Raw genomic sequence first — 25889 nt, forward strand, 5'->3', positions numbered from 1 at the left:
TCACATTGTGTCATTTTGTTACTGAAAATATGATTTGCCTCCACAAAGTGAGCAGACAGTACTCATTCTGTATGCCGATAGTTTACAAGAGATCCACTCGACTTAGCAATGCATGTTACTACAAACCAACTCTCCAGTTTTTTATTTTATTTTTTATCACAGGTAGTGTGAACTCAACCTTAATCAATCACTTGTTATCACATGGAATCATACCACAACAAATGCTCAGCATTAATTTTTCCAGAAAACATAACCTCTAAGTTATATGTAAGATTTATTTGATTTAGTTCTCAAAAGCAGGATTTCCTCTGCTGCAATTAGTGACTTACCATAGTCACTATCATAGAAGACGATGAACTTCTGCCAGCGCAGCTCACCAACTAGCGTCAACATGACATCACTTAGACGGACAGGGGGTCGTGCTGCAAGGGTGTATTGCTCTCCATCAGGACTTGGATTGAGTTGGCACGCGGTCCGGGGTGATCCTTCAGTGTTTCTCTGGACATAAAGGTGTGGTATGTGCATGGCATCTGTCAGGGACTGTAAAGCACTGGCCGAGGCACAGCCTGTAGATGTGACCAAAGCCAGGATCCCTTGCGTCATAAGTTCACATGCTGCAAAATCACAGAAAAAAAAAAGAAATTATGAGTTTGTGTACTTAGCAAGAACCAAAGAGAATGAGCAGAAACAATGGACATCAAAACACTCGGCCCTGCTAGTAACAGTGTTGAAATACAGCCTAGCTGTTAGAATAGTGTATAAGAAACAAATGTGCAATTCCTCTATAGCGGATACCTTCCTCTTTTTTGTCTTTTATTCAATGCGAAAAACCTCAATATGCAAGTTAGCAGAAGTTAGCATAAAATATTCCCCATATTTTTTTTTACATAAAAGAGGATAAGGATGGGGCGACTGTAATATTTTTGAAGAGGTTATTCATTTTTGATGACTCATTGAGTTGTGCGAAGTGAGTAAGTGGTCTGTTCTGTGGGTGAGACAAAATTTGGCTCTAAATCTATGAACTTTAGAAATCATTTGGTTGTGTTTTTGGCAGTTTCATCAAACTCAGGTAACGTTTCTCGCCTGGCTAAAACCATTTTAAATGGAGAATTCTCATCCCCCTTATGATCACCTCTCATGGAGGGGATAGATTGGGGTGTGGCAGAGGGGACTCTACCTCTAGTGAGGTCACTGAGTCTTGACCGCAGCACCGCTGTATTGGTTACAACACATGAATAATCCCACATGAATAATCTGCAAATGCTGCCTTAGCATGCTTAGAAAGCCTATCACCTTCGGGTAATACAAAACGGCAAGGAAATACCATGGGTCTGCGGAATTTGCATAGCGTAACTCCACCCTACTTCGTGGGTATATAAGGAAGTATGCTGGAAATATGCAGTTATGTTTCTGCTTCGGAGCCAAGAGGTCCTTTTCACTCCTGCAAGCCTGTTTCTCTGAGTGTCTACTTCGAGTTTCTACAAGACGACCAGCTCTCCAGTCTGTGTTGGTGTGACAGCGTTTTCCAGCGAGTTTCACATTCCTGCCGGCTGATCTGTGCATCTTTTAAAAGATGTGGTTATTCGGTGTTGTCATCTGATGGTCACGAGCATTGTCTTGCGTGTCTGGGCTTAAAGCATGCTAAGGCAGCGTTTGCAGATTATTCATGTGGGATTATTCATGTGTTCATCATTGCGGGAACATGACCATCAAGACTCCATCAAGACTCCGGTGACCTCACTAGATTATATACCCTCGGGGACTTCCGAGGATGAAGATTTGGCTGTGCTGTCGCCTTCAGGGTGTGCCAGTATTGTCCGAGTCCAACACGGAATAGACAGCCATGCTTTCCTGGGCCGCCACAAACATCGGACTAGAGTGGATAGTCCGATGTTCGTGGCGGCCCGGGAAAGCATGCACCACCCCCCCCCCCCCCCCCCCAGTTCCTTTCTTCCTGGAGGTGCATGAGGAGGTCACAAAATCATGGAAGTCCCCATTATCTTCCCATGATCATTCGGCGACCTTCTCCGCCTTCTCTACCCTTGACGGGGCCGTGGATAAAGGGTACACTGGGTACACCCCTCCAAGGCCTGTAGGTTTTCCTCTACCTTGGTGGCGAAAATCATAAAGAGCTGCAGGGCAAGCCTCACTGCATGCCATGGCCATCCTTCAGGTCTACCAGGCCAGGATGCTCAGGGACATGCACGAGGGTGGAGCTGACCAAGGGCTCTTTGATGAGCTACGTGCCGCCACCGACCTCACTCTCTGGGCGACGAAGGTGACCGCACGCTCCCTTGATCAGGTGATGTCCACAGCAGTGGTCCAGGAGAGACACCAATGGGTCAACCTGGCTGATATGCGAGAGTCCGAGTGAACCCGTTTCCGAGTCCCCCCACCGGGACGCTCCGCCTCCCACGTTACATGTCATTTCACCTCGCTGCCCCACCGAGGGTAACCCACTCCCTGCCACTTCCGCTGTACCACTGGAACCGCCTGAGTTCAGTTTCAGCTCCTCAGCAGGTAACATAACTGCATATTGCCAGCGTACTTATTTAGCGTTCTTATATACCCACGAGGTAGGGCGGAGTTACGTGTAGGGTATGGACCAATCAGACACATACTAATTATGCATTATATACAAAGGTTTATGAAACTCCTCAACAGCCCAAATGAACAAACACAAGGGCAGAAACAGTGTCATGTTACAGGGCATGATAAGGAGATTTTACGACCTCCGAGGAATGTGGCCACATACTCAAGAGAGAGACTATGAAACAGAAACCACTTTAAAACAGACTTTGCTGCATTAATCATAGACTAACTGATCTATAAATGAACATGCATAAAACTGTGAAAGAAACAGTGTAAATGGTTTACTGTCTCGTGTACTATTAGGTATATATTATGGTATGTATCCTGGTATACAACCAACTAACGATCAATGTAACCTCACCTGTATCATGCCTCCTACCTAATTAATGCTCATTTAATGACTCACACTTTGATGTACATCACCTTCTTCTAGAATGCAGTGTGGATGTGTTATAGCTATCTGGACAAAATGATTTACGATCACGGTTTTTGCTACTGGCTCAAAGTACTGTACAGGCGAAGAAATAATTATTCTTCGGTGGCCATGGAAGATACCCTTTTCTTAGAATAAATTAATAATCAAAAGAGTTCGTTGGAAGAACTGATTAATTGATTGTAATATTAATTCAGCCACATAAAGTTAATCCAATTAACTGACCCAAATATTTATAATTAATAATAACAAGATATTATTGATTATTAATATTTCCAAAAAGCTGAGTTCCTTACATACGCTATGCAAATTCCGCAGACCCGTGGCATTTCCTTGCCATTGGCTCGTTTTGTAATACTCAAATATGTAAGCGAAAGCTCATTCGTCAGTCACTGACGTAATGTCTCCATTCCCTTCTCAGGGAACGAGGGTTACATACGTTACAGACACTTTAGATCAAAAAATTTTTGGTAGACAACAAAGTGGGCAAAAAAAGAAAGAAAGAAAAACAGGCTTAATTGAAGAAAGAGAAGCCCAAACCATATTTAGAGACCAGAAAATTAACCACCCACAACACCCTAGCACTTTAACAGATAATGCATTAATTCAAACACGGACAACAACATATAGCTTCATAGTTTTAGTTTTACACATTTAGATTTTATAAGCCATTGCTGTGGGGACAATTATTGAATGTACAATTTTGAAGATTAGAACAGTTTTGAAAACATAACACTTCAGTTTTGTCTTTTTTCAGTTATGTTCAGTCAATAGCCACTGTATCTTTGAAAAAGAGTAAGAAGTGAATAATTTCAAGTGTGCATTGAGATACACTGATGTCCAGAAGTTACATCACAGACCTTTATTCTCTGCAGACAAGGCAAATCTGGAGTTTCAATTAGATGTGTACAAAGGATGCACGAGTTAATCAAGCATTTAAGATAATAAAATAACAATGAAGTAACAGGTACAAGTACAACTGGGTGGGATGATGATCAGAACAAGAGTGGAGTTTTGTCTCACAGTTTGCTGCATTATTATAGAACACATTTCCATTTGTTTCCATCAAGTTCCAAAAGAAAAAAAAATATTGTGGCGAGCAGGACAAGGGACGTGAGAGAACGGCGCGAGGCCGGTGGTGTGATTAATGATGAACGACACCTGTGAGACCCACCGGACTCGTGTCGTTCTCTCACGTCCCTCGACCTCGTCCTGCTCGCCACAATAATCAAATGAAATAAAGTACCTTTCATGTGTAAACTATTTAACTGAATTATTGAAACCTGGACATTGCCATGCTATTATTTAGTATTCAGTCATTCATTTTATCAATTTACAGCAAAGATAACAATGTCATGATCTAAACTGTGTGTAATAGAAAATCATCATACCATCACAATTTTGGCCATAACAACCAGCCCCTACGCATAATTCTCTTTGTGTGGATTGTGAGAAGTCCATTTTCTAATTTTGAAATAATCTTAAAGCCATTAATTAATTAATTTTTAGATTAAAATCTAGAACAGTACATCATAAAAGAATGAAAGAGGTTGTTTTTTTTCTGAGATAAAAGGAACTTTGCTTCAGCAAGGTTTTAATGCTTAATCGCTGACAAAATATAAAGAGACAGACTCATTGTCTGCTTTTGTATTAATCAAGACCAGTTGAGTTTAATTTGACTTCGTCTTAATTAAATTTCTTGGTTTTGTGTAAAGTGAACTCTCTGCATCCTCAGGGCCACGAAAGTAACCTGTTTATCGACCCTACATTAAAATAAAAAATAAAATAAAATAAAAAAACACAACCAAACAGCTGACTGAATTCCACTTGTTTTGGGCTCTTAAATAACTGCTGTGCTTTTTATTCAGCTGCAGGAGCAATGCCAAGAATCAAGCACCATGGAGACAAAACAATATTTACCCTCTAGCTTCTTTCACATTCATATCGCTCCTATTTAATCAAATGTTTTAATGGGGTGATACCCAAGTGAGTTAGTATATAATAGTATAATACTTAATAATAAAAATAAAAAAACAAGTCCCATATAATCATGGATGTAGCACGTGCACAATTTCTCGAACGAGTTGAAAAGTCATTATGTCTGACACATTCTTAGATTGTTGGTCCTAAAGGCAATGTGACCCTTAAGGCTAAGACCCAGCTATCGGCTCAAAATCTAATTAGAGTCTAATCAGTTGTCTAGGCTGCCCTTTAATGTATTACTGATCTAGGTCCAATGGCACTGGTGGTGTATTTTCCCTTCTCTTTAAAAACTGGTAACCCTAAATATTAGCTTCATAGTGTTGCATTTTCTTAAAGACTCTAAAAATTGTGGCTTTGTTACCACTGGTTGTGATCTTCATAATTATTAAAAACTGTATGCAGGACATGAGGGGTCACTAACTATTCTTGACACAGGAAAACTAGAGATCCTGCAGGGAGGGCAAGTCAGACCCAATAATGTGTTCTGCCATCATAACAAGTCTCTGAAGTCTGTGTCTTTCCCATTGGGTGGCAGAGAAGTACCAAACAATAAATTATGAACACAGGACAGAATCAATCATAGCCCTGTAGAATTTTCACATAATTTCCCTTGACATGTTATACTTCATTAAATGACAGAGGAAGTGCATCCTCTGCAGTGCTTTTTTTGACGATAAGGACAATGTTCCTCTCCCACTTCAGATCCCTGCAGATGGTAGTGCCAAGAAACTTTTAGGATTCAGTGCTGGTCACTCTACAACCGTTAATTATGAGTGGAGACAAACAGGAAGGATTTTTCTTTAAATCAACAATCTTCTCTGCAGTCTTGCTGATGTTTAATTGCAGGTCATTGTGTCTAAACCACAAATTAGAGCTGGTCCACCTGCTGCATATATATGGACTCATCTCCATCCCAAATAAGTTGTATGACTGTAGTGTCATCAGCACATTTTAAGAACTTGACAAGAATCTGAGGAAGTGTAGTTGTTTGTGTATATGGAAAATAATAGAGGGCAGAGCACGCACCCTTAAGGGGCACCAAAGCTGAGGGTGCTTGTGCTGGATGTAAATACTCCCAGTTTAACCTTCTGCACTCTATCAGTGAGAAAGTTTGTAATCCAGTTACAGATGGAATTTCACACAGTAAACTGACTGAATTTAAAATTATGAGTATCAGAGATGGTTGTTGATGAGGGGGGCGTGGTTTTGCGGAGTTTGCAGTGGGAGAGTGAGGGAGGAGCCGAGCGGTAAGTAAGTAGGTCAAGTGCAAAATGACGAACACCTGTGTCTGATTACAGTAATTGGCGTGGGGAGACCACATATAAACTGGCTGGTGCAAGAGAGCGGGAGAGAGAAGGACTGGGGACTCGTACCAAACACTCACAACCTGCTGGCTGACAAACGGACTGAGGATACCCATTGGAAAGAGTTTTATGAATGGACTGAGTTTATACAACGGGAAGAGTTTGATAAAAGTGGACTGAGAGCTGTGTCAGCAGGCAAGAGTATTTATGAACTGTTCTGTAGACGTGTCTACGGTGAAGGCGTATGTGGCGCACCTTTTCTTTATTTTTGTGTTTGTTTAATAAAGTGTACGAGTCCCCGTTACGCCGACCCTTGTCTTCTTTCATCTCTCATATTGAACCATCGTTACACTGGTGCCGAAACCCGGGATGGAAGAAGAAGCCGCCGCCAGAAAGTCTCCGTCGCCATTTGCGGATGTCATCCACGGGCTCGCGGGTCTACACCAGGAACAACATCGTGCCCTGCTGGCCGTGAAGGAGGAACAGGAGTTCCGGTTCGAGGCGCTCCTCTGCGCCCAGCAGGAAGACCGCGAGCTGTTCCGGAGCTGGATGGACCGGGAGGGACGGGCCGGACCATTAACGGCAGCCTCGGCCCAGACCATACCGCTCCACAAGATGGGTCGACAGGACGACCCGGAAGCGTTTCTCGACCTCTTCGAGAGAACAACCGAGGCCTGGGGCTGGCCGTCCGGGGACTGACCAGTGCGGTTGATCCCGCTGCTGTCCGGAGAGGCACAGATCGCTACACAGCAATTGCCAGTCCCGAACCTCTTGGTCTATCGAGACCTCAAGTGCGCCATCTTACAGTGGGTCGGCCGGACCCCTGAGCAAAGCAAACAGCGGTTCCAGACCCTTGAGGTCGGGGAGTCTGGTCGGCCCTTCGTCTTCGCGCGTGCCGCAAATGGCTGATGGCCGAAGAACGTGACGTCGAGGCAATTATCGACCAGGTGGTACTGGAGCAGTTCGTGGCGTGGCTCCCCCGGAGGACCGCGCAGTGGGTCCAGTGCCACCGCCCGAAGTCTTATTGCCTTATTTTGCAATTATAAAAGATAAGTTGTATCGGGTGACCCAGGACGCCCAGACAAAGCAAGATACAACACAATTATTAGTTCCGAAAAGCCGCCTGGAAAAGCATTTCCCGACGGCTTTTCGGAACTAATAATTGTAATTGTTGCATCTCATTGTAATCCGATGGCTGGGCATTTAGGGCAAACAGCTACACTAAATCGTCTAATGACCCGATTTTTTTGGCCGGGCATACAAGAGAACGTTCGCAAGTGGTGCGCGTCTTGTCGTGAATGTCAGTTGGTAAACCCACCAGCCAACCCAAAAGCACCGTTGTGCCCCCTTCCTTTAATGGAGGTCCCATTCGAGAGAATTGGTATGGACCTCATCGGGCCATTAGAACGATCCGCACGAGGGCATCGCTTTGCATTAGTCCTAGTGGATTATGCAACGCTTTACCCAGAAGCAGTGCCGCTTCGCAATATTTCTGCCAAGAGCGTAGCGAGTGTGCTGTTTCAATTAATCTCCCGGGTGGGAATCCCAAAGGAGATTCTCACCGTACAAGGCACGCTGTTTATGTCACTCACTATTCGCGAACTTTACGAATTATTGGGCATTAAATTGATTCGCACCAGCGTCTATCACCCACAAACAGACGGACTGGTGGAACGTTTTAATCGCACGTTGAAATCAATGATTCGGAAGTTCGTGCAGGAAGACGGCAACAATTGGGATAAGTGGCTAGAACCCCTCTTGTTCGCTGTACGCGAGGTCCCCCAAGCCTCCACGGGGTTTTCCCTCTTCGAGCTTCTTTATGGGCGTCAGCCCCGCGGGGTGCTGGATGTGCTTAGGGAAACTTGGAAGGACGGACCTTCGGATAGCAAAAATGAAATTCAATATGCCATGGACCTGAGAACAAAACTCCACACTTTGGGGCGGCTTTCTATGGAGAATTTGTTACAGGCCTAGGACAAACAAAGTCGGCTGTACAACAGGGGGGCTAGACTACGCGAATATGCACCGGGAGATAACGTACTTGTACTACTCCCCACGTCCAGTTCTAAATTACTCGCGAAGTGGCAAGGACCCTTTGAGGTCACACGGCGAGTCGGGGATCTCAACTATGAGGTTATTCGTAAGGACAGGGGAGGGGCACATCAGGTTTACCACCTCAATCTCCTTTAAAAATGGAATGAGTTGGAATCAGTTATGTTGGCAACGGTAGTGAGTGGGGAGGAGGATCTGGGTCCAGAAGCAAATTCAAAGTCTCAATCACTCGCTCTGGCCCCTGGTGGAGATCACCTCTCACCGTCCCAACTCACTGATATATGTAATTTACAAACAGAGTTTGCTGATGTGTTCTCGCCCCTGCCTGGCCGAATGAACCTCATTCAGCACCACGTTGAGACTGAGCCGGGTATAGTAGTACGCAGCCGGCCATATCGCTTGCCTGAACATAAAAAGAAAGTAGTTCAGGATGAATTGAAGGCTATGCTGGACATGGGGGTTATAGAAGAATCCAACAGTGACTGGGCAAGCCCGATCGTTTTGGTTCCAAAACCCAACGGCTCAGTTCGGTTCTGTGTGGATTATCGCAAGGTGAATGCTGTGTCGAAATTCGACGCGTATCCAATGTCTCGGGTTGACGAGTTGCTTGATCGGATCGGCACTGCTCGATTTTATTTACACTGGATTTAACGAAGGGATATTGGCAGATTCCCTTAACTCCAATGTCCAGAGAAAAAAAAAACGCCTTCACAATGCCGTTTGGATTACACCAATTTATAACTCTTCCTTTCGGCTTGTTCGGGGCTCCGGCGACCTTTCAGCGCCTGATGGACAGAATTCTCCGGCCGCATGCTGCATATGCCGCTGCTTAATTGGATGATATTATCATCTATAGTAATGATTGGCAGCGTCATATGCAGCATTTGCGGGCTGTCCTCGGGGCGCTGCGAGGGGCCGGGCTCACGGCCAACCCAAAGAAATGTGTGGTTGGCCGTGTGGAGGTTAGGTATCTGGGCTTCCACTTGGGTCATGGACAGGTGCGTCCCCAAATTGATAAGACTGAAGCAGTTGCGACCTCTCCGAGACCTAAGACCAAAAAGCAAATGCAGGCCGGATGGCTCCCCAGCCTGAGTCGGGCGGTGGGGGTGTGGGATGAGGAGGGCGTGGTTTAGCGGAGTTTGCAGTGGGAGAGTGAGGGAGGAGCCGAGCAGTAAGTAAGTAGGTCAAGTGCAAAATGACGAACACCTGTGTCTGATTGCAGTAATTGGCGTGGGGAGACCACATATAAACTGGCTGGTGCAAGAGAGCGGGAGAGAGAAGGACTGGGGACTCGTGCCAAACACTCACAACCTGCTGGCTGACAAACGGACTGAGGATACCCATTGGAAAGAGTTTTATGAATGGACTGAGTTTATACAACGGGAAGAGTTTGATAAAAGTGGACTGAGAGCTGTGTCAGCAGGCAAGAGTATTTATGAACTGTGCTGTAGACGTGTCTACGGTGAATGCGCATGTGGCGCACCTTTTCTTTATTTTTGTTTTTGTTTAATAAAGTGTACGAGTCCCCGTTACGCCGACCCTTGTCTTCTTTCATCCCTCATATTGAACCATTGTTACAGTTGTATTGTTGTGTTCTAAAATCCACAAAGAGAATGCATGCATAAGACCCCGGAGAGTTTGCAGTCCCATGTTCTGTGCATCTTCCTCTGACCTATTTGATCTGTATGAAAACTGGAACGGATCCAGCAGTGAGCCTGTAACAACCTTCAGGTATGCCAATACCAGTCTCTCAAAACATTTCATAACTACTGAGGTTAACTGCTCTATAATCATTCAGGCTTGAGTTGCAAGCTTTTTTAGGATCAGGGAAGATAATAGATTGCTTGAAGCATGATGGGACCTGACTCAATGTAATGATTATTTTTTCTAAGTAAATATCGGGTAAAAATGGCAGCCAACTCTGCATAACATTTCAGGCAAGAGGGGAACACTTGATCAGGCTCAGAGGCCTTCCGAATGTTTTGTCCTTTGAAAAGCTTTCTAACATCTTCCTCGCAGATTGTGAAAGCTGGAATGGAGGTAGAAGAGGTAGATGAAGGCATGGAGGGAGAAATGGATGATTGGGATTCAAAAAAGTAGGAGCACATGAAGGCAGTATGAGAGATGTTAATGGCAGGCTGACAGACTTCTCAAACCTGCAGTAAAAGATGTTCACATCTTCTGCCAGATGTTGAGTACTTTACTGCCCTACAAAGGCAAAAGTGCAGTAACTATGCAAACAATGAAACTGAGAAAATGCCTTTAAAGTTTTTACACTAGCCAGTCAAACTTGTTGTGGGTAGATTAGTGGTAATGCTTTCATTTAATGCCTTCTTAGGAAGAATTTTTTATAGACAAAAAACATGACCACTGATGTGACCTTTGACCCCCAAAATGCAGATACTGCACTGTGCCTTTGTATGACCTTAAACAACTAAAACACTACTGCAAAAGCAAATTGCAAAAGCAAAATTTTATTGATGTCACTTTAAGGCTGACATGGCATGCGATTAACCAAAACAAATTGCAAATTTGTTTGCAAATTGTGGATGTTGCTGCCAGGTGCACAGCTAACTTTTAGCTAACTTTGCCTAACAATTCTAACTTTTGAAGGAGAAACATCTGTCACTACAATTGGATTAGCTGCCTGAAGCTTGGAGAGATGTCCGAATCAACCAACATCAACGCAATTATAATTCGGATTATCTTTACATTCAATTGAGCAGTGCAGGTATCTAAAATGTCTCTCTAATTTGCTAATGGCTGGCTAGTGAATGTTTATAACTGATTAACTGATTATAAAGTTGTCAATTTCCTTGCTAGGAGTTAATATTTTGCTATCTTCCTTAGGCTACCCGTCTTTGAATATTTGTGTTTTAATGCAAGTTCAACCATCATTTTGCCGCACGATTGTGGTTGGCTTGTTGGTTCTGTGTGAGCGTTACGATCAGGGCAAACAGTGTCACAATCCCCTTCGGGATACAAAGGCAGACCCCAGTATCTGTGGTGTCAAAGTCATGAAAACAAAGCTAGAATGCAGTAACATCTCTTACTGCGGTTTGCCTTGGTATTAGCATGGATTTTGAAGTTACTGCAAATTAAACAATTTGACACTCTCGTTTCTCGGAAACGGGACAAAGTTTAACCATGAAACTTTGTCATAAGACAGAACAGATTTCACAAAGTCAAAACTGCATTGGCTCCCTATTAAACATTGTATACATTTTTAGATATTGCTGATTACTTACTAAGCACTAAATGGCTTATCTCCCCAGTACTTGAGCGAGCTCCTAACGCATCATAGTCCTTCACGTCTATTGCAATCTCAAAATTCTGGCCAGTTGATAATGCCTAGAATATCAAAATCGACTCCTGGCGGTAGATCCTTTTCCTATTTAGCGCCTAAACTTTGGAACAGTCTTCCTAACATTGTCCGGGAGGCAGACACACTCTGTCAGTTTAAATCTAGATTAAAAACACATCTCTTCAACCTGGCATACACATAGAACAATATACATTCCTATTATTCAAATCAGCTAAATGATTATTAGGCTGCATAAATTAGGTCAGCCGGAAACCAGGAACACTTACTATAACACTTGATGTACTCACTACATCATAAAAAGAATGGCATATACGCTAATTTTAGTCTTTCTGTTTATTCCGAAGTTAACTGTAATCAGCCGGATCCAGGCTGTATCCAGATAAGATGGTGCACGTCCACAACGCCTTCCTGAAGTGTCAGCAGAGATTGTGTCAACTAGACTCTCCCATGTGAAGGCCTCATCAACACGACAGCCATCGGCACTGATCCTCAACAAACTCGTCTCCATACCGGAGTGGTGCCTCCAGTCTTCAACTAGATGAACGGCATAATATAATGTTCCGATCAAATCATACACTGTTCGTTCGTTGGCCAGAGGAGAACTGGCCCCTCGACTGAGCCTGGTTTCTCTCAAGGTTTTTTTCTCCATTCTGTCACCTGATGGAGTTTTGGTTCATTGCCACTTTTGCCTTTCTTCGCCATTGTCGCCATTGGCTTTTGGCTTGCTTAGTTGGGGACATTTAGGTTTACTTTTAACAATATTATTACATCAATATTTTCCTGTTATCTCTGTAAAGCTGCTTTAAACAATCTGAATTGTAAAAAGCGTTATATAAATAAAGGTGAGTTGACTTGACTTGACAAAGCCCATTTCAGGCCATAACTAAATTTTGACCAAACGTGTAGTTACTACACTTTGCCTTTGGATGGCAGTATACATGTTTAATAATTGGTGAGAGCTTGGTCATTATTATATTTCTTATGAGTAATAGTGGGAATATATCTTTGCAGAAACTTATATGCTGTAAAGGTCTCAGTAAACTGATTGCCAACTGCAGCTTCAAACACACTCCAATCTGTAGCATCACAATAAAAAAATAAATAAAAAAAACAGAGCCTAGGAGAACACTACTGATGCACTATTAATAAACCCAGGCAATTGTTTTGATTGTTAAATGAAGAAAAAACATTGAGATGCTTTGCTCTTTAAAACACAATTTAAAACATATACTTCCGAAAGCTAATTCTAAGTAAAAAAAAAAAAAAAAAAGGGATATTCAGTGAGGATAAAGGTAGGGCAGGACTTGATTTTATCCATTTAGAATTCATTGGACCATGAAAAATGGGCATTCTAAAGCAGAAAGGAGCCGGTCGGTTGAAAAAAAGGGGCTGACAACTAAGAGGGATTTGTGGCATAAAAAGGAAAGTAGTTTTAGAAGCAAAGTTATTACATTTTGATGAAAGATTACAGAGACAAACTTTTCTTTTGAATAACATGCACTGATGTATTGAATAAGATCCGAGAAGGTGTATTAAGAAAGTAAATGGGGTAAATTTGGATTTCATGTTGTTCAGTAATTTTTTGAAAAGTGTTTAGAAGAGCCAAAGTTTTATTCTCGTAAAACTCAAACCTCTCTAACAGCATGGAAGAAAAAGAAAGAAAAATGTAATACAATGCCGATCAATAGATGGATGCTTCTCAGAGTAACTCGGTTCTTAGAGGAGAGATATTGAAATGTCATTTTGAGGCACTGGCTAGAGAAGAAATCATGGCAGATAATCAACTTGCAGAGACTATTGAAGTGAAAAACACAAAACAACACTGAATACTCATTAAGTGCAAGACAGCAATGGCACTAAAAATCTAACTTTAAAAAATTAAATCAACTTCGATGTAATACTTCTAAAAAAAAAAACTATGTGAAAAATATATGATTACAAAAAAGGTGTTACAATGCATAATAATCTAACTGTCCCTTTCTCTGATTTTTTTTTCCAGCATTATCAAGTTCATTAGACTGATTGACATACAGTAGCTCTTGAGGTGAACTGTTGATTACAAGCAACCCTTTAGTGTGTGGGGTATTTTAAAATGAAGCAGTTAGGCCTTAAACATAGACTGCTCTATGCAAGTAAAAACACTTCTAGCTCAGTTCACTGTTATTTTGCAATTATAATGCAAATCAAATACGTGTTGCATTATGCTAAGGTAATTTTTCGCTACTGCCAACTAGTCATGGCGACATAACAGTCTGAATCTTGCTGAACAAATTAAACTGTAGCCTTGGATGCCCATCGACCACTTACATATTACATACATCATACATACACTTACATCACTTACATCCATTCACTAGCTGTAAGATTGCACCAAAACTGGAACGGATCAGACAGACAGGCTCTAATATAGGTTTATGCATTTCCGGACGTTAGGGCACAGGATTTTTTAGGAGTTTGCCTAGGAACCAAGTCGTGTTTGCAGGAACCAATTAATGGATTTTTCAAAGTTCATAGAGTTAGTTGCCAGGGACCTTATGGATTTTAGCAGGATGGAAAGGTCTCAGTTGGCATGGATGAAACAAGAAACAAGTGAAAACCTCCCCAAAGAAACATCAACTGGAGCATGTTCAGTAGTAACCAGAACCACATTTAGCTGGGGCAGCACCAGCAGAAAACACTCATGAAGGAATACCAGCACTGAACTGACACAAATTGTACTCTCTAAGCCAAATTACCACCAATTAGTATACAGCCTTCTTGTAATACCAGCTCTTGCATTTAAAGTAGTCTCCAAAGTCTCTGACGAAAGACCAGAATTAATCATTAAGCTCTATTCAAAGGCCAAACCCAAAGTTTCCATATTTCCAACCAGGGATTTACATTTATTCATTTAGCAGATGTTTCTATCCAAAGCGACTTAAAAATGAGGAATAACTGAAACGATTAATCTTAAGGAGGCAACAATTACGAAAACAGCTAGTGATACAAAGTTTTAGACATCGTTCAATATAGTACAACATAGAATACAGAGAGATTAAGGAATAGTGAAAGCACAGAAGGAGATGTTTTTTTTTTTTTTTTGCAGGATGAAGTGTTCACAGAAAAGAAGAATTTTCTGCTGTTTATTGAATAGTGTCAGGGATTTGGCTGTCTAGGGTTTGGAAGATCATTCCACCAGCAATGAACACAAATATTCTGGAAAGCGATATTGTGCCTCTCTGTGATGGTACTCATTTACCAACAGTAGGCTTCTTGTGAGAGAGAGTGAAGTTAGGAGGGTGCCGAGAGATAAATAGAGGTGTGACGTAGGCTTTCTTTGGCTTGTTAAAGACCAGTCGTGCTACTGTATTCTGGGTCATTTGATTGCACATGTTGGAAGTCCAGTCAAAAGAGCACCGCAATAGTCAAGTCCAACATAAAACTTACAAAATTCCATATATATATATATATATATATATAGAGAGAGAGAGAGAGAGAGAGAGAGAGAGAGAGAGAGAAGGAGAGAGAGAGAGAGAGAGAGAGAGAGAGAGAGAGAGAGAGAGAGAGAGAGAGAGAGAGAGAGAGAGAGAGAGAGAGAGAGAGAGAGAGAGAGAGAGAGAGAGAGACTTTTAAACCCCTTTTATTTAAAGCAGTTTAGGGTTTAAGACAATATTTTTATACAAAATACATTACAAAACAACAACCATTTTACCAATTAAAAACTAAACTTCCATACGCACTCACAGTCACCAGTGCCTCTCTCACACCCCATCTCCATTCAAACAAAGCAACATTATCAGTGTGTTTGTAATATGTATACTCAATGGTCACTCGAGATTCTATTAAAGACCTAAACATAGCTTCCATATCAACTTCTTTTCCTGTATTTTTACACTGGTGGGATTTCAAAATGGCTAACTTAGCTTGACCAATTAAAAAATTGGCAAGAACACATTGTTGTTGCCATGACCTTCTATATTTATATCCTAATATAAACAAGGTATTGTTATATGAAAACCCTAATTTTGTGATCAACTTTTCTAGTATTACAAATAAAGGACCAAGTCTTGGACATTCAAAAAACATATGAAAAACAGTATCATGAGCATTACAGAAGGGACATAACTGAACAATCTTATTAAACTTTGATACCAAACTATTTGAGGCTATAGCACAATGGAGTACTCTCCACTGAATATCTCCACAACGCTTGGAGATAGGAGGTTTATACAATACTCTCCATGATGGATGAACTTCATCACAAATAGAGATCTTATCCCTCCATTTAGTATCTGTTTTTCCTTGCAAATGTCCAACATGCACAGATTTAACACAAATATAATAAAGATTTTTCTTTGCCACATTATGAAAAACCAAATCCCCATATCCCTTCAACAATGTAGTCTGGTTTAAATTACCCCCAACTCCTCCATCTTTAGGGATCACCTTCAGCTCAGGGAAGTTCTGAGGTGTAAAACCATCTACCAGGGCTGAGTTTATACAGGACATTAATGCAGGGGGCAAAGCATCCCTAATACAATTAATTATCCTATCCACAGTTCTCAGAGATTTTAATTTAACCTGTGCAGCAAGTGACAACTCATTTCGCCACTGACATTGTGTCAAATCAATTAAATCCATAACTTTACTGACTCCAGCATTTAAAAAATGTGGAACAAAACAAGACACATTAGATGGTAGCTTTATAAGAGGATTAAAAAACAAAGGCTCAGAAAGCCCATAGTGTACATCTTCTGTTCTTGAAAAATTTAAATATTTCCACGATTTAATTACTAACATGTAAAAATTAGGGAAGAAAACGTGTGTGTCACGATGAGGTGGAAGCAAGGAGGAAGCAGGATCCAATTGCAGCACACTTTATTTAATAAACTCAAACTACATAAATACTCTGGCTAGGGCACAAGACTCAGGAACAGAACCACCAACATCAAGGTACAACAACAACAAGAACTCACAAAGACTGGACTGAAACACAGGGCTTAAATACAAGGCCAAACAAGCTAAACAAGATAACAAGGGGGCGTGGTATACATGAACACAAACGAGGAGCGGGAAAACTGAACAGGACTGAACCAAAAGCACAAAGACCGGGGGAACACAGACAGACATTACAACATAGCCCCCCCTCTATGGGCGGCTCCCGACGCCCATCAAAACTAGAGACATAGTTCGGGAGGGTGGTGGAGCGGAGGCGGTCCCGGGGGAGGGATGGCGGGCCAGGTCCGTGCAGGGATCGGGACCGGGGTCTTGCGATGGCGGACCTGGGCCATGGAACATGGGCGGAGCTGGACGAACAGACTGCCAGGGCGGAGCAGGCTGTGGGCGTGTCCACGACGGAGCAGGCTGAGGGCGAGGCCACGGCGGAGCAGGCTGAGGGCGTGACCAGGGCGGAGCAGGCTGTGGACCCTCGGGCATCCAGGGCGAAGCTGTCGGACCCTCGGGCGTCCAGGGCTGAGCTGTCGGACCCTCGGGCGTCGAGGGCTGAGCTGTCGGACCCTCGGGCGTCCAGGGCGGAGCTGTCGGACCCTCGGGCGTCCAGGGCGGAGCTGTCGGACCCTCGGGCGTCCAGGGCGGAGCTGTCGGACCCTCGGGCGTCCAGGGCGGAGCTGTCGGACCCTCGGGCGTCCAGGGCGGAGCAGACCCTTCGGGCGTCCAGGGCGGAGCTGTCGGACCCTCGGGCGTCCAGTGCGGAGCTGTCGGACCCTCGGGCGTCCAGGGCGGAGCTGTCGGACCCTCGGGCGTCCAGGGCGGAGCTGTCGGACCCTCGGGCGTCCAGGGCGGAGCTGTCGGACCCTCGGGCATCCAGGGCGGAGCTGTCGGACCCTCGGGCGTCCAGGGCGGTGAAGACCCCTCGGGCGGCCACAGCGGTGAAGACCCTTCGGGCGGCCACGGCGGTGAAGACCCTTCGGGCGGCCACGGCGGTGAAGACCCTTCGGGCGGCCACGGCGGTGAAGACCCCTCGGGCGGCCACGGCGGTGAAGACCTTTCGGGCGGCCACGGCGGTGAAGACCCTTCGGGCGGCCACGGCGGTGAAGACCCTTCGGGCGGCAAGGGCGGTGAAGACCCTTCGGGCGGCCGTGCTGGAGAGGACCCTTCGGGTGGCCATGGTGGTGGCCTACTGCCCCCCCCCAAAAAATTCTTGGGGGTAGCTACGGGGTCGTAGCCTGGAGAAGGCACCGGCTCAGGAGAAAAAGGCAGAACCAGTGGTGAAGAGGGCTTTAGGCTGGGCAGGACCAGCGGTGAAGGAAACTCTGGGCTGAACAGGACTGGCGCAGGATCAGCGGGCTCTGGTGCAGGATCAGCGGGCTCTGGCGCAGGATCAGCGGGCTCTGGCGCAGGATCAGCGGGCTCTGGCGCAGGATCAGCGGGCTCTGGCGCAGGATCAGCGGGCTCTGGCGCAGGATCAGCGGGCTCTGGCGCAGGATCAGCGGGCTCTGGCGCAGGATCAGCGGGCTCTGGCGCAGGATCAGCGGGCTCTGGCGCAGGATCAGCGGGCTCTGGCGCAGGATCAGCGGGCTCTGGCGCAGGATCAGCGGACACCGGCTCAAGTGTGTGCGTAGCCCACACACACCACATGGCTGTGGCCATAATGGCTAGTGTTGCGGTCACTGAGGGCTCAGGCGGCGCATGCGTGGCGTGATCAGTCTCTGACTGGGAAGACGTGACGAGAACAGTCTCTGGCTGGACGGTCTCTGGCTGGACTGTCCCTGGCTGGACGGTCCCTGGCTGGACGGTCCCTGGCTGGACGGTCCCTGGCTGGACGGTCCCTGGCTGGACGGTCTCTGGCTGGACGGTCTCTGGCTGGACGGTCTCTGGCTGGACGGGCTCTGGCTGGACGGTCTCTGGCTGGACGGTCTCTGGCTGGACGGTCTCTGGCTGGACGGGCTCTGGCTGGACGGGCTCTGGCTGGACGGGCTCTGGCTGGACGGGCTCTGGCTGGACGGGCTCTGGCTGGACGGGCTCTGGCTGGACGGGCTCTGGCTGGACGGGCTCTGGCTGGACGGGCTCTGGAACTGGTTTGACGGGACGAGATTCAGGCAGGACGGTGATCCTTGCAGACCGTACGGACCTTAGCGGGGAATCTGCCAAGCTGGACATCAGCCCTGAACGCCCATAGACCGATCCGGTGTCAGACCCGCTGACTGGCGTGACGCGGGGAAACTCAGGCTCTGCAAGTGCCGAACCGCCCAAGGAAAGGGCCAGATCAACAAACCCTTTCAGGGTCCAGCCAGTATGATCCTCCGGCATCACTTGAGCGATGTGCCAATCCAGCCCGCTACAAAACAGGTCCACGAGCTGGGCGTCATTTAGCGTTCCCAGATGACAACACGCCAAAAAGTCCCTCACATACCTCTCCAAGGGCTGGCCATCTTGAGACAGAGATGATAGGAATTTCCTTAAGGCCTGGTTGCTAACAACTGCTGGATCCATTGGCGGTGAGTTCTTCTGTCACGATGAGGTGGAAGCAAGGAGGAAGCAGGATCCAATTGCAGCACACTTTATTTAATAAACTCAAACTACATAAATACTCTGGCTAGGGCACAAGACTCAGGAACAGAACCACCAACATCAAGGTACAACAACAACAAGAACTCACAAAGACTGGACTGAAACACAGGGCTTAAATACAAGGCCAAACAAGCTAAACAAGATAACAAGGGGGCGTGGTATACATGAACACAAACGAGGAGCGGGAAAACTGAACAGGACTGAACCAAAAGCACAAAGACCGGGGGAACACAGACAGACATTACAACAGTGTGCTTTTTCCTCAAAGGGCTTTTCCATTAAAAACAACTGTTTATCTAGGCCTATCCCACCTAAATCTTTCAATATAGACAACCCAAATGTAACCCATCGTAAAGGAGCAGAACAATACAAAAGCCTCTGTAAAGTTTGTAATCTCATTGCTAGTATTTTTGACTCTATATGTATTAGTCCTTGACCTCCCTCAGCCACAGGAAGGTAAAGTATACCAGGAATAAGCCAATGGTAACCGTTCCAAAAAAAATCCACAAAAGCTTTTTGAATGGTAATAAGCAACTCCTTCGGAGGATTTAAAACAGTTACTCTGTGCCATAGCATTGAGGCAGCCAGATTATTGATAATCAAGCACCTCCCTCTGAAAGAGAGCTGTGGGAGAAGCCATCGCCATTTCTGTAATCTACCGATTACCCGATTTGCTAATCCCTCCCAATTCTTTTCAGTGTATTGGGCTATCCCCAAAAAAACACCAAGCGCTTTAAATCCATCTTGAACCCATTTACACTGTTGTGGCAAGTGAGGTGGTCCTATATCCACCCAGTCTCCCGACAAAAAGGATGCACATTTATCCCAGTTAATACGAGCAGATGTAGCATTCTGAAACTTGTTCAAACAAGAAATAAGTTTAGTAACATCATCAGTGCTCTTGATTATTACTGTCACATCATCTGCGTACGCTGTAAGTTTCACCGGGGCTACTTCTGGGAAACCTGGGACACCAATACCACACAACTGTTTCCTCAGCATAACCAGCAGAGGTTCAATGGAAATAGAGTACAGAAGAGCAGACAGAGGACATCCTTGTCTTATTCCCCTAGTCACAGAGAAAGGTCTAGTTAAAGACCCATTAATTCGTAACATACTGTAAATGTCACTGTACAGTAGCTTGACAAGAGAAATGAAATTGGCACCAAAACCAAAAGCTTCAAGGGTCTTGAACAAATAAAGATGGTCCACCCTGTCGAAAGCTTTTTCCTGATCCAAGGAGAGGAAACCAATGTCCAATTTGTGCCTTTGAGCAACTGAAATAATGTCTCTTACGAGAAAAAGATTATCGAAAATTGTACGTTTAGGGACACAAAATGACTGATCTTCATGGATTACATTGGACATATATTTTTTAAGTCTATTAGTTAGTGTTTTAGATAAAATTTTAGAATCAACACAAATCAGTGACACTGGTCGCCAGTTTTTAAGGAACCCAAGATCTCCTTTTTTTGGGATCAATGTTATGATTGCCCTCCGACAACTCAATGGAAGTTTCCCTCGATTAAAGCTTTCCAGGAAGACTGCATACAGGTCCTCTCCAATCAAATCCCAGCAGGCACGATAGAATTCCGATGAAAGACCGTCCAGACCAGGCGACTTCCCAGGGCTCAGCTCCTGGACGGCAAGAGAAAGTTCAGCAAAGGATATAGGGTTCTCAAGGATATGTTGATCTTCCTCTGATAACTGTGGTAAATCACACAGAAGTTGTTCTGCTGCTGATTTATCACATAGTTCAGCACAGTAGAGGTCCTCATAAAAGGAAAGTGCATGAGTACGGATTTCCTGCTGGTCAGTTGTCACACCACCCTGTGGTAAATTCAGTTTATGGAAGTACTTATGTTCTCTTGGTTTTTTTTCCAGACCAAAGAAGAATGCAGAGGGAGTGTCCATTTCATTTAATTGAGAATATCTGGTCCTTAAGAGAGCTGCTTTTCCTTGCTCCTCCAACAAAGTCTTTAGAAGGAATTTATTCCTCTCAATGGAATCAGCAGAGTCACCATGGTCACTTTGTCTCAGAATGTCTTCTTCAAGAGATCTCATTTTTTCTCTGAGAGTTCTGGTGTTATGGGCAGTATATTGTTGGCAAAACAACTTAATATGCACTTTGCCTATGTCCCACCACTGACTTAATAAAGGAAAACTACATCTCTCCTCTCTCCAAGATTGCCAAAAAAAGCCAAAAGAGTGAATAAAAGAGTGATCCTGTAATAATCTGTTGTTAAAGTGCCAGTGTGATTTGTGAGTTTTAGAAGACAGGACAGAAACAGCCACGGAGATATAATGATGGTCAGATAGAAAAGATGGTACTATTAGGCTGTTATAAAACCTACCACTATTACTCTTTGCAACGTAAAATCGGTCAAGTCTCGCTCCAGACAAAGAATTTGAGTTAACTTTTAACCAGGTATACTGTTTAACCCCAGGAAAACTATCTCTCCATATATCAACAAGATCATGATAACCAATAACATTTTTTAAAACTTCTGCAGAACTTGAGTGAGGTTCATCGTGATTCCTATCTAAATCGGGGTTTATAGTGCAGTTAAAATCACCTCCAACTACCACAACATTATCCTGTGGGCACTGTGACAATGCATCTGATAACTTTTCAAAAAATATCTTACGCTCTTGTCCAACATTTGGAGCATATACATTAAAAAAAGAAAACCCTATTTGTCCAACCATAATATCTGCTCTTAAAAGTCGACCAGGTATTATCTCAAACATAACTGGTTGATTAAAGACACATGGAGAAATAAGTATAGCAACACCAGCACTAAGATTAGTCCCGTGGCTCATTAAAATATTTCCCTTCCAATCACAATTCCACTGTGTCTGATTCTGTAAGTCAGAATGAGTCTCTTGAAGCATAATAATGTCTGCCTTTTTAAGTTGCAAATAATTAAACAGAGCAAGTCTCTTTGTTGTGTCCCGACATCCATTGATGTTAAAAGATCCAATAGTTATGGATGCCATGGAAAAGATAATGTTAAGGTATCCAGAAACCCAAAATAATAAACTGACAATCATGACCCCTATAGTCTTTGAACCGAGCTTTTAATCTTTTTTTTAACAATGCTCAGGTATTTTTTGAGCCTGTAGCGTTTAGGCTGATCAAGCTCCTCCAGTGTTGCCTTTCTCATTGCCATCATACATGAATCAACGAAGAGCTGTAAATCTGGGAAGTATTTCTCAAGTTTTGGTTTTCGCTGGTTAAAGGTATTGTCCAAAAAATTATTAATTTGACCAACAGTATAATAAGGATGCTTTAATTTAAAAATGTGACCATTCTCTGCAGACCCTCCCTGAGAATTTGCAATAGTAAGATTTTCTGCTATATCAGAAGTGTCACTATCAGAATCCATCTCACTTCCTTCTATCAACACACCAGTATCACCCTGAGACAGGCTAAATCCTGATGCCTGCGAATCGACCAACTCTCCGCCAGGCATCACGAGCTCAGCCGGCTCTACTGGCCGCTCCGGTTCACCGATTTCGCCGGCGATATCTGCGTCAGCGCGCTCTACTTCAGCCCGCACTGTGCTGTCATTTACCCTTACAACGGTATTCACGGAAGAATGTGTCAAATCGTCAACGTGCTCGTTCGTTATAGGCTCGTTAGCACTTTCTCCATCTTCAGAGAGAGAAGGCGCTTCAATTACCTGATCAATTCTGTCACTGCTGGCACCTTCATTATTTACTGGAGCAGAAGGCAAATGTTCCGTAGAATGATTAAGCTCATTTACATTAATGTTAGCCTCATCATTCATTGAACATACCAGTTTTGTATGACCGTACTTCCCACAAGTAAAACACCTCATTGATTCAGTACTGATATAAATGGTATAATCTTTACCCAGCACAGTGGTTTTAGCTGACGTATTCAAGGATTTAAATTCAGAATTCAGAATCATGAAAGTCTGACGTCTAAATGACATCACATGTTTGAGTTCTGGATTTTTTAATCCTAAAGGGATCATTTTAATCGGCCCCACTAGTTTACCATAGCGTCCTAACAAACGCTCGAGTGAATCTTTAGAAATGAATGGGGGGACATTCGAAAGGATAACCTTCTTGGAAGGACTCGACAACGGCAAAACTGATAAAAAAGTATCTCTAACGGATAAACCATATTCAACTAGATGCTGAACCAAAGAGACTTCTTTCAAAAAGACAACAACAGCCTTGTTCATCCTTGATGCGGACACAATGTTACAAGCACCAATTTCGCTGCTGATCGCAACTAGACAATCCTCAACTGTTATGGACTCATCAGGTAGACATTTGCACCCATGTTGAGCGGTTAAAGTAACACAGCCATCTGAATTTGTCCCCATTTTCCACCCTTAGGTGAAAAAACCCGGCGACAATTGAATGAACACTAAACCAAAATATCTAAACAAAATAAAGAGAAAAGGAAAAAAACTAACAACTCACTCAAACACGCCGCAACTCGCTCAGACGCTCACACACTCCTCAGACGCCCGCACATGCGCACACGCACAGAGAGATAGAGAGAGAGAGAGAGAGAGATTGTGAAGTTTATAGTTTGGATCTTTGAAATTATGCATTGAGAATCCATACCAGTCTGTGTGCTTAAGCTCTGCAAACTCATTAAAGACATCTGTTCAGTGGACTAGGAAAATGCTCCATCAATACGGCAGCAGTCATTTGAAAAATGAAGAACAATTTGAAGAGCTAAACGGTCCAAGGAAAATGACATATGCTTGCCGTTTGGGCTTGAAGAGGCAAAAAGAGAGTGTGCAGAATTTTATAGCTTAGTTACATTGTGTACACTGAGCACAGGAGAAATTATGTATTGTAAGCAGTGAAAAGATGATTCTTTATGCCTTCACATTAGAGATGGATGAGTTCCTCTAAAGCTATAGACATTTTTTATATATGTAGAAGGGTTTACAAAGGCTGTCAGTTACCGAAAGGGACCTCCAGAAAAAGGTAGGTTTGAAAGACTGTTAGGTTTGAAAGGCAGTATGAAATAAACTCAACATAATATGTTAAAGAATTGTTCCCTCTGTAGATTTTAGAAAAGTGGTCTCACAACATTTAGCACATTTATAAAGTTGTGTAATTTTTTACAGTTTGACTACATGCCCTGTAGTTGACAGGGGTCCTGAGCCATCCAAAGGCCAAAAAAACTAAACAAAAACAAAAACAGCCTATGCAAATGTATTTAGTCCACTTGTAAAATCTCTTAGCTTACTTCTGTCTTTAAAAGCAGTAATTTATTAAGTAAATCAACTCAAATTAGCAAGTTTAATCATGAAATCTGACAGCTATTTCCTAATTCTTGATGGAAATTCTCAGCGTCTCAAATTAACCCCTTTCATGAATAAGATTTCACAGCCCCCCGCATTAATTTTTTGTCATTTTCCAGATTCATTTGAATGACATGTAAGCTTTTGCCACAAGAGCAGAAGCCATCCTGATCCTCATGAAAGAGACAAGCGTGACTATGCATACATTTTTGTCCTCACTTTTTCTCTTTCTAGACTCATAGTCTCCTCATTTAGCAGAAAGTGGACAATGAAACACGACCACATTAAGGGAAATTCAAGTGAACTTTTTGTATTGGGAGTAAATCCTTTTTAAATATTCATCCTCATTTCACTAAAGCAACTCATTCATATCCGTAGAAGTAAGTACTGATACTGATACACAGGCTCAGCAAATCAAAAGATTCTTATAATCTGTTTCCTTGATTTTTTTCTCACACTATTTTCTGTCTGTTGTATTCAAATCCACTTCACGGAACAGTTGCCATGGAGCGCAAGCAACACTCTGATTACGGCGAGAGTGAATGGTCATTTGAATAGCAAGCTCTCACTGCTAATATATTATTGAGATGAAACATCATGCTGGTCTCTGTGAGAATATGCCATCTACCATGTTGAGTTTCTCCTGTTGGTGTGGGCAGTGAAAGAGGGGGCGGCAACACCTGCAAATCCAAATCAAAGGTACACACGGCCACAATGTGGTGAGATGATGAGTTTTACCGCACAAAGGCCCAGATTATATGGATCAAACAGGCAGAAACAGCCATGAGAAGCTGCACTGTGATCACAAAACCTTGAGTTAGTTGGCCCTCAACCTCCATGTCGATATAGAGCCCTAATTAAGTGTATTAATTACATCAGTTGCACAGTGGGGCTACAAAGGAAAGTTCAAAATCTTCTCTTTGTGTTTCTCGTTGTAGCCAATGTGTCATTTTCATGTTTCTGTAGCAGTTACAGAGGACATAATGGAGACAGTCATTGCTCCATGGTGTAACCCTTTAGAAGTGAAAATATAATGTGATCTGATGTAAAAAAATTGTTTGACTGCATTAGTGCAACTGGCACCTGATCAAACAATATATAATAAAATTGGGTAACAGTTTACAATACGTATACAGTAATAAAGCAATTACAAATCATTAACAACTATTAGTTTATAGTTAATTCATGGTTAATATATTGTAGTCATTATTAATATATATTAATCAGCTATATACAGAAGTTCTTCATTCATTGTCATTGTAATTACCAATATTATTTTTGTTTAATTAGCTTGTAGTAAAGGCATTGTTAGATGGTAATTAGGAGTAAATAGTTCTCACTTTAGAGTAGGTCACAGAAAACAGGAAAATGTCATTAATCACTGTATGTGT

At 43.4% G+C, this 25889-nt stretch overlaps 1 protein-coding gene across 2 annotated transcripts in view; it reads right to left on the reverse strand.

Moving 5' to 3' along the window:
- grid1b (glutamate receptor, ionotropic, delta 1b) overlaps positions 1-25889 on the reverse strand; it is an 816517-nt gene that overhangs the window by 464158 nt on the left and 326470 nt on the right. For both annotated transcript variants that reach the window (XM_077205908.1, XM_077205910.1), the window contains exon 3: positions 330-614. In XM_077205908.1, coding sequence (XP_077062023.1) covers positions 330-614 — 285 coding nt within the window. The remainder of the gene's footprint in view (positions 1-329; positions 615-25889) is intronic.

The sequence above is a fragment of the Siphateles boraxobius genome, unplaced genomic scaffold (assembly GCF_051911475.1).
Source record: "Siphateles boraxobius isolate OS27281-9 unplaced genomic scaffold, OSU_SipBor_1 55, whole genome shotgun sequence".
Classification (NCBI taxonomy): domain Eukaryota; kingdom Metazoa; phylum Chordata; class Actinopteri; order Cypriniformes; family Leuciscidae; genus Siphateles; species Siphateles boraxobius.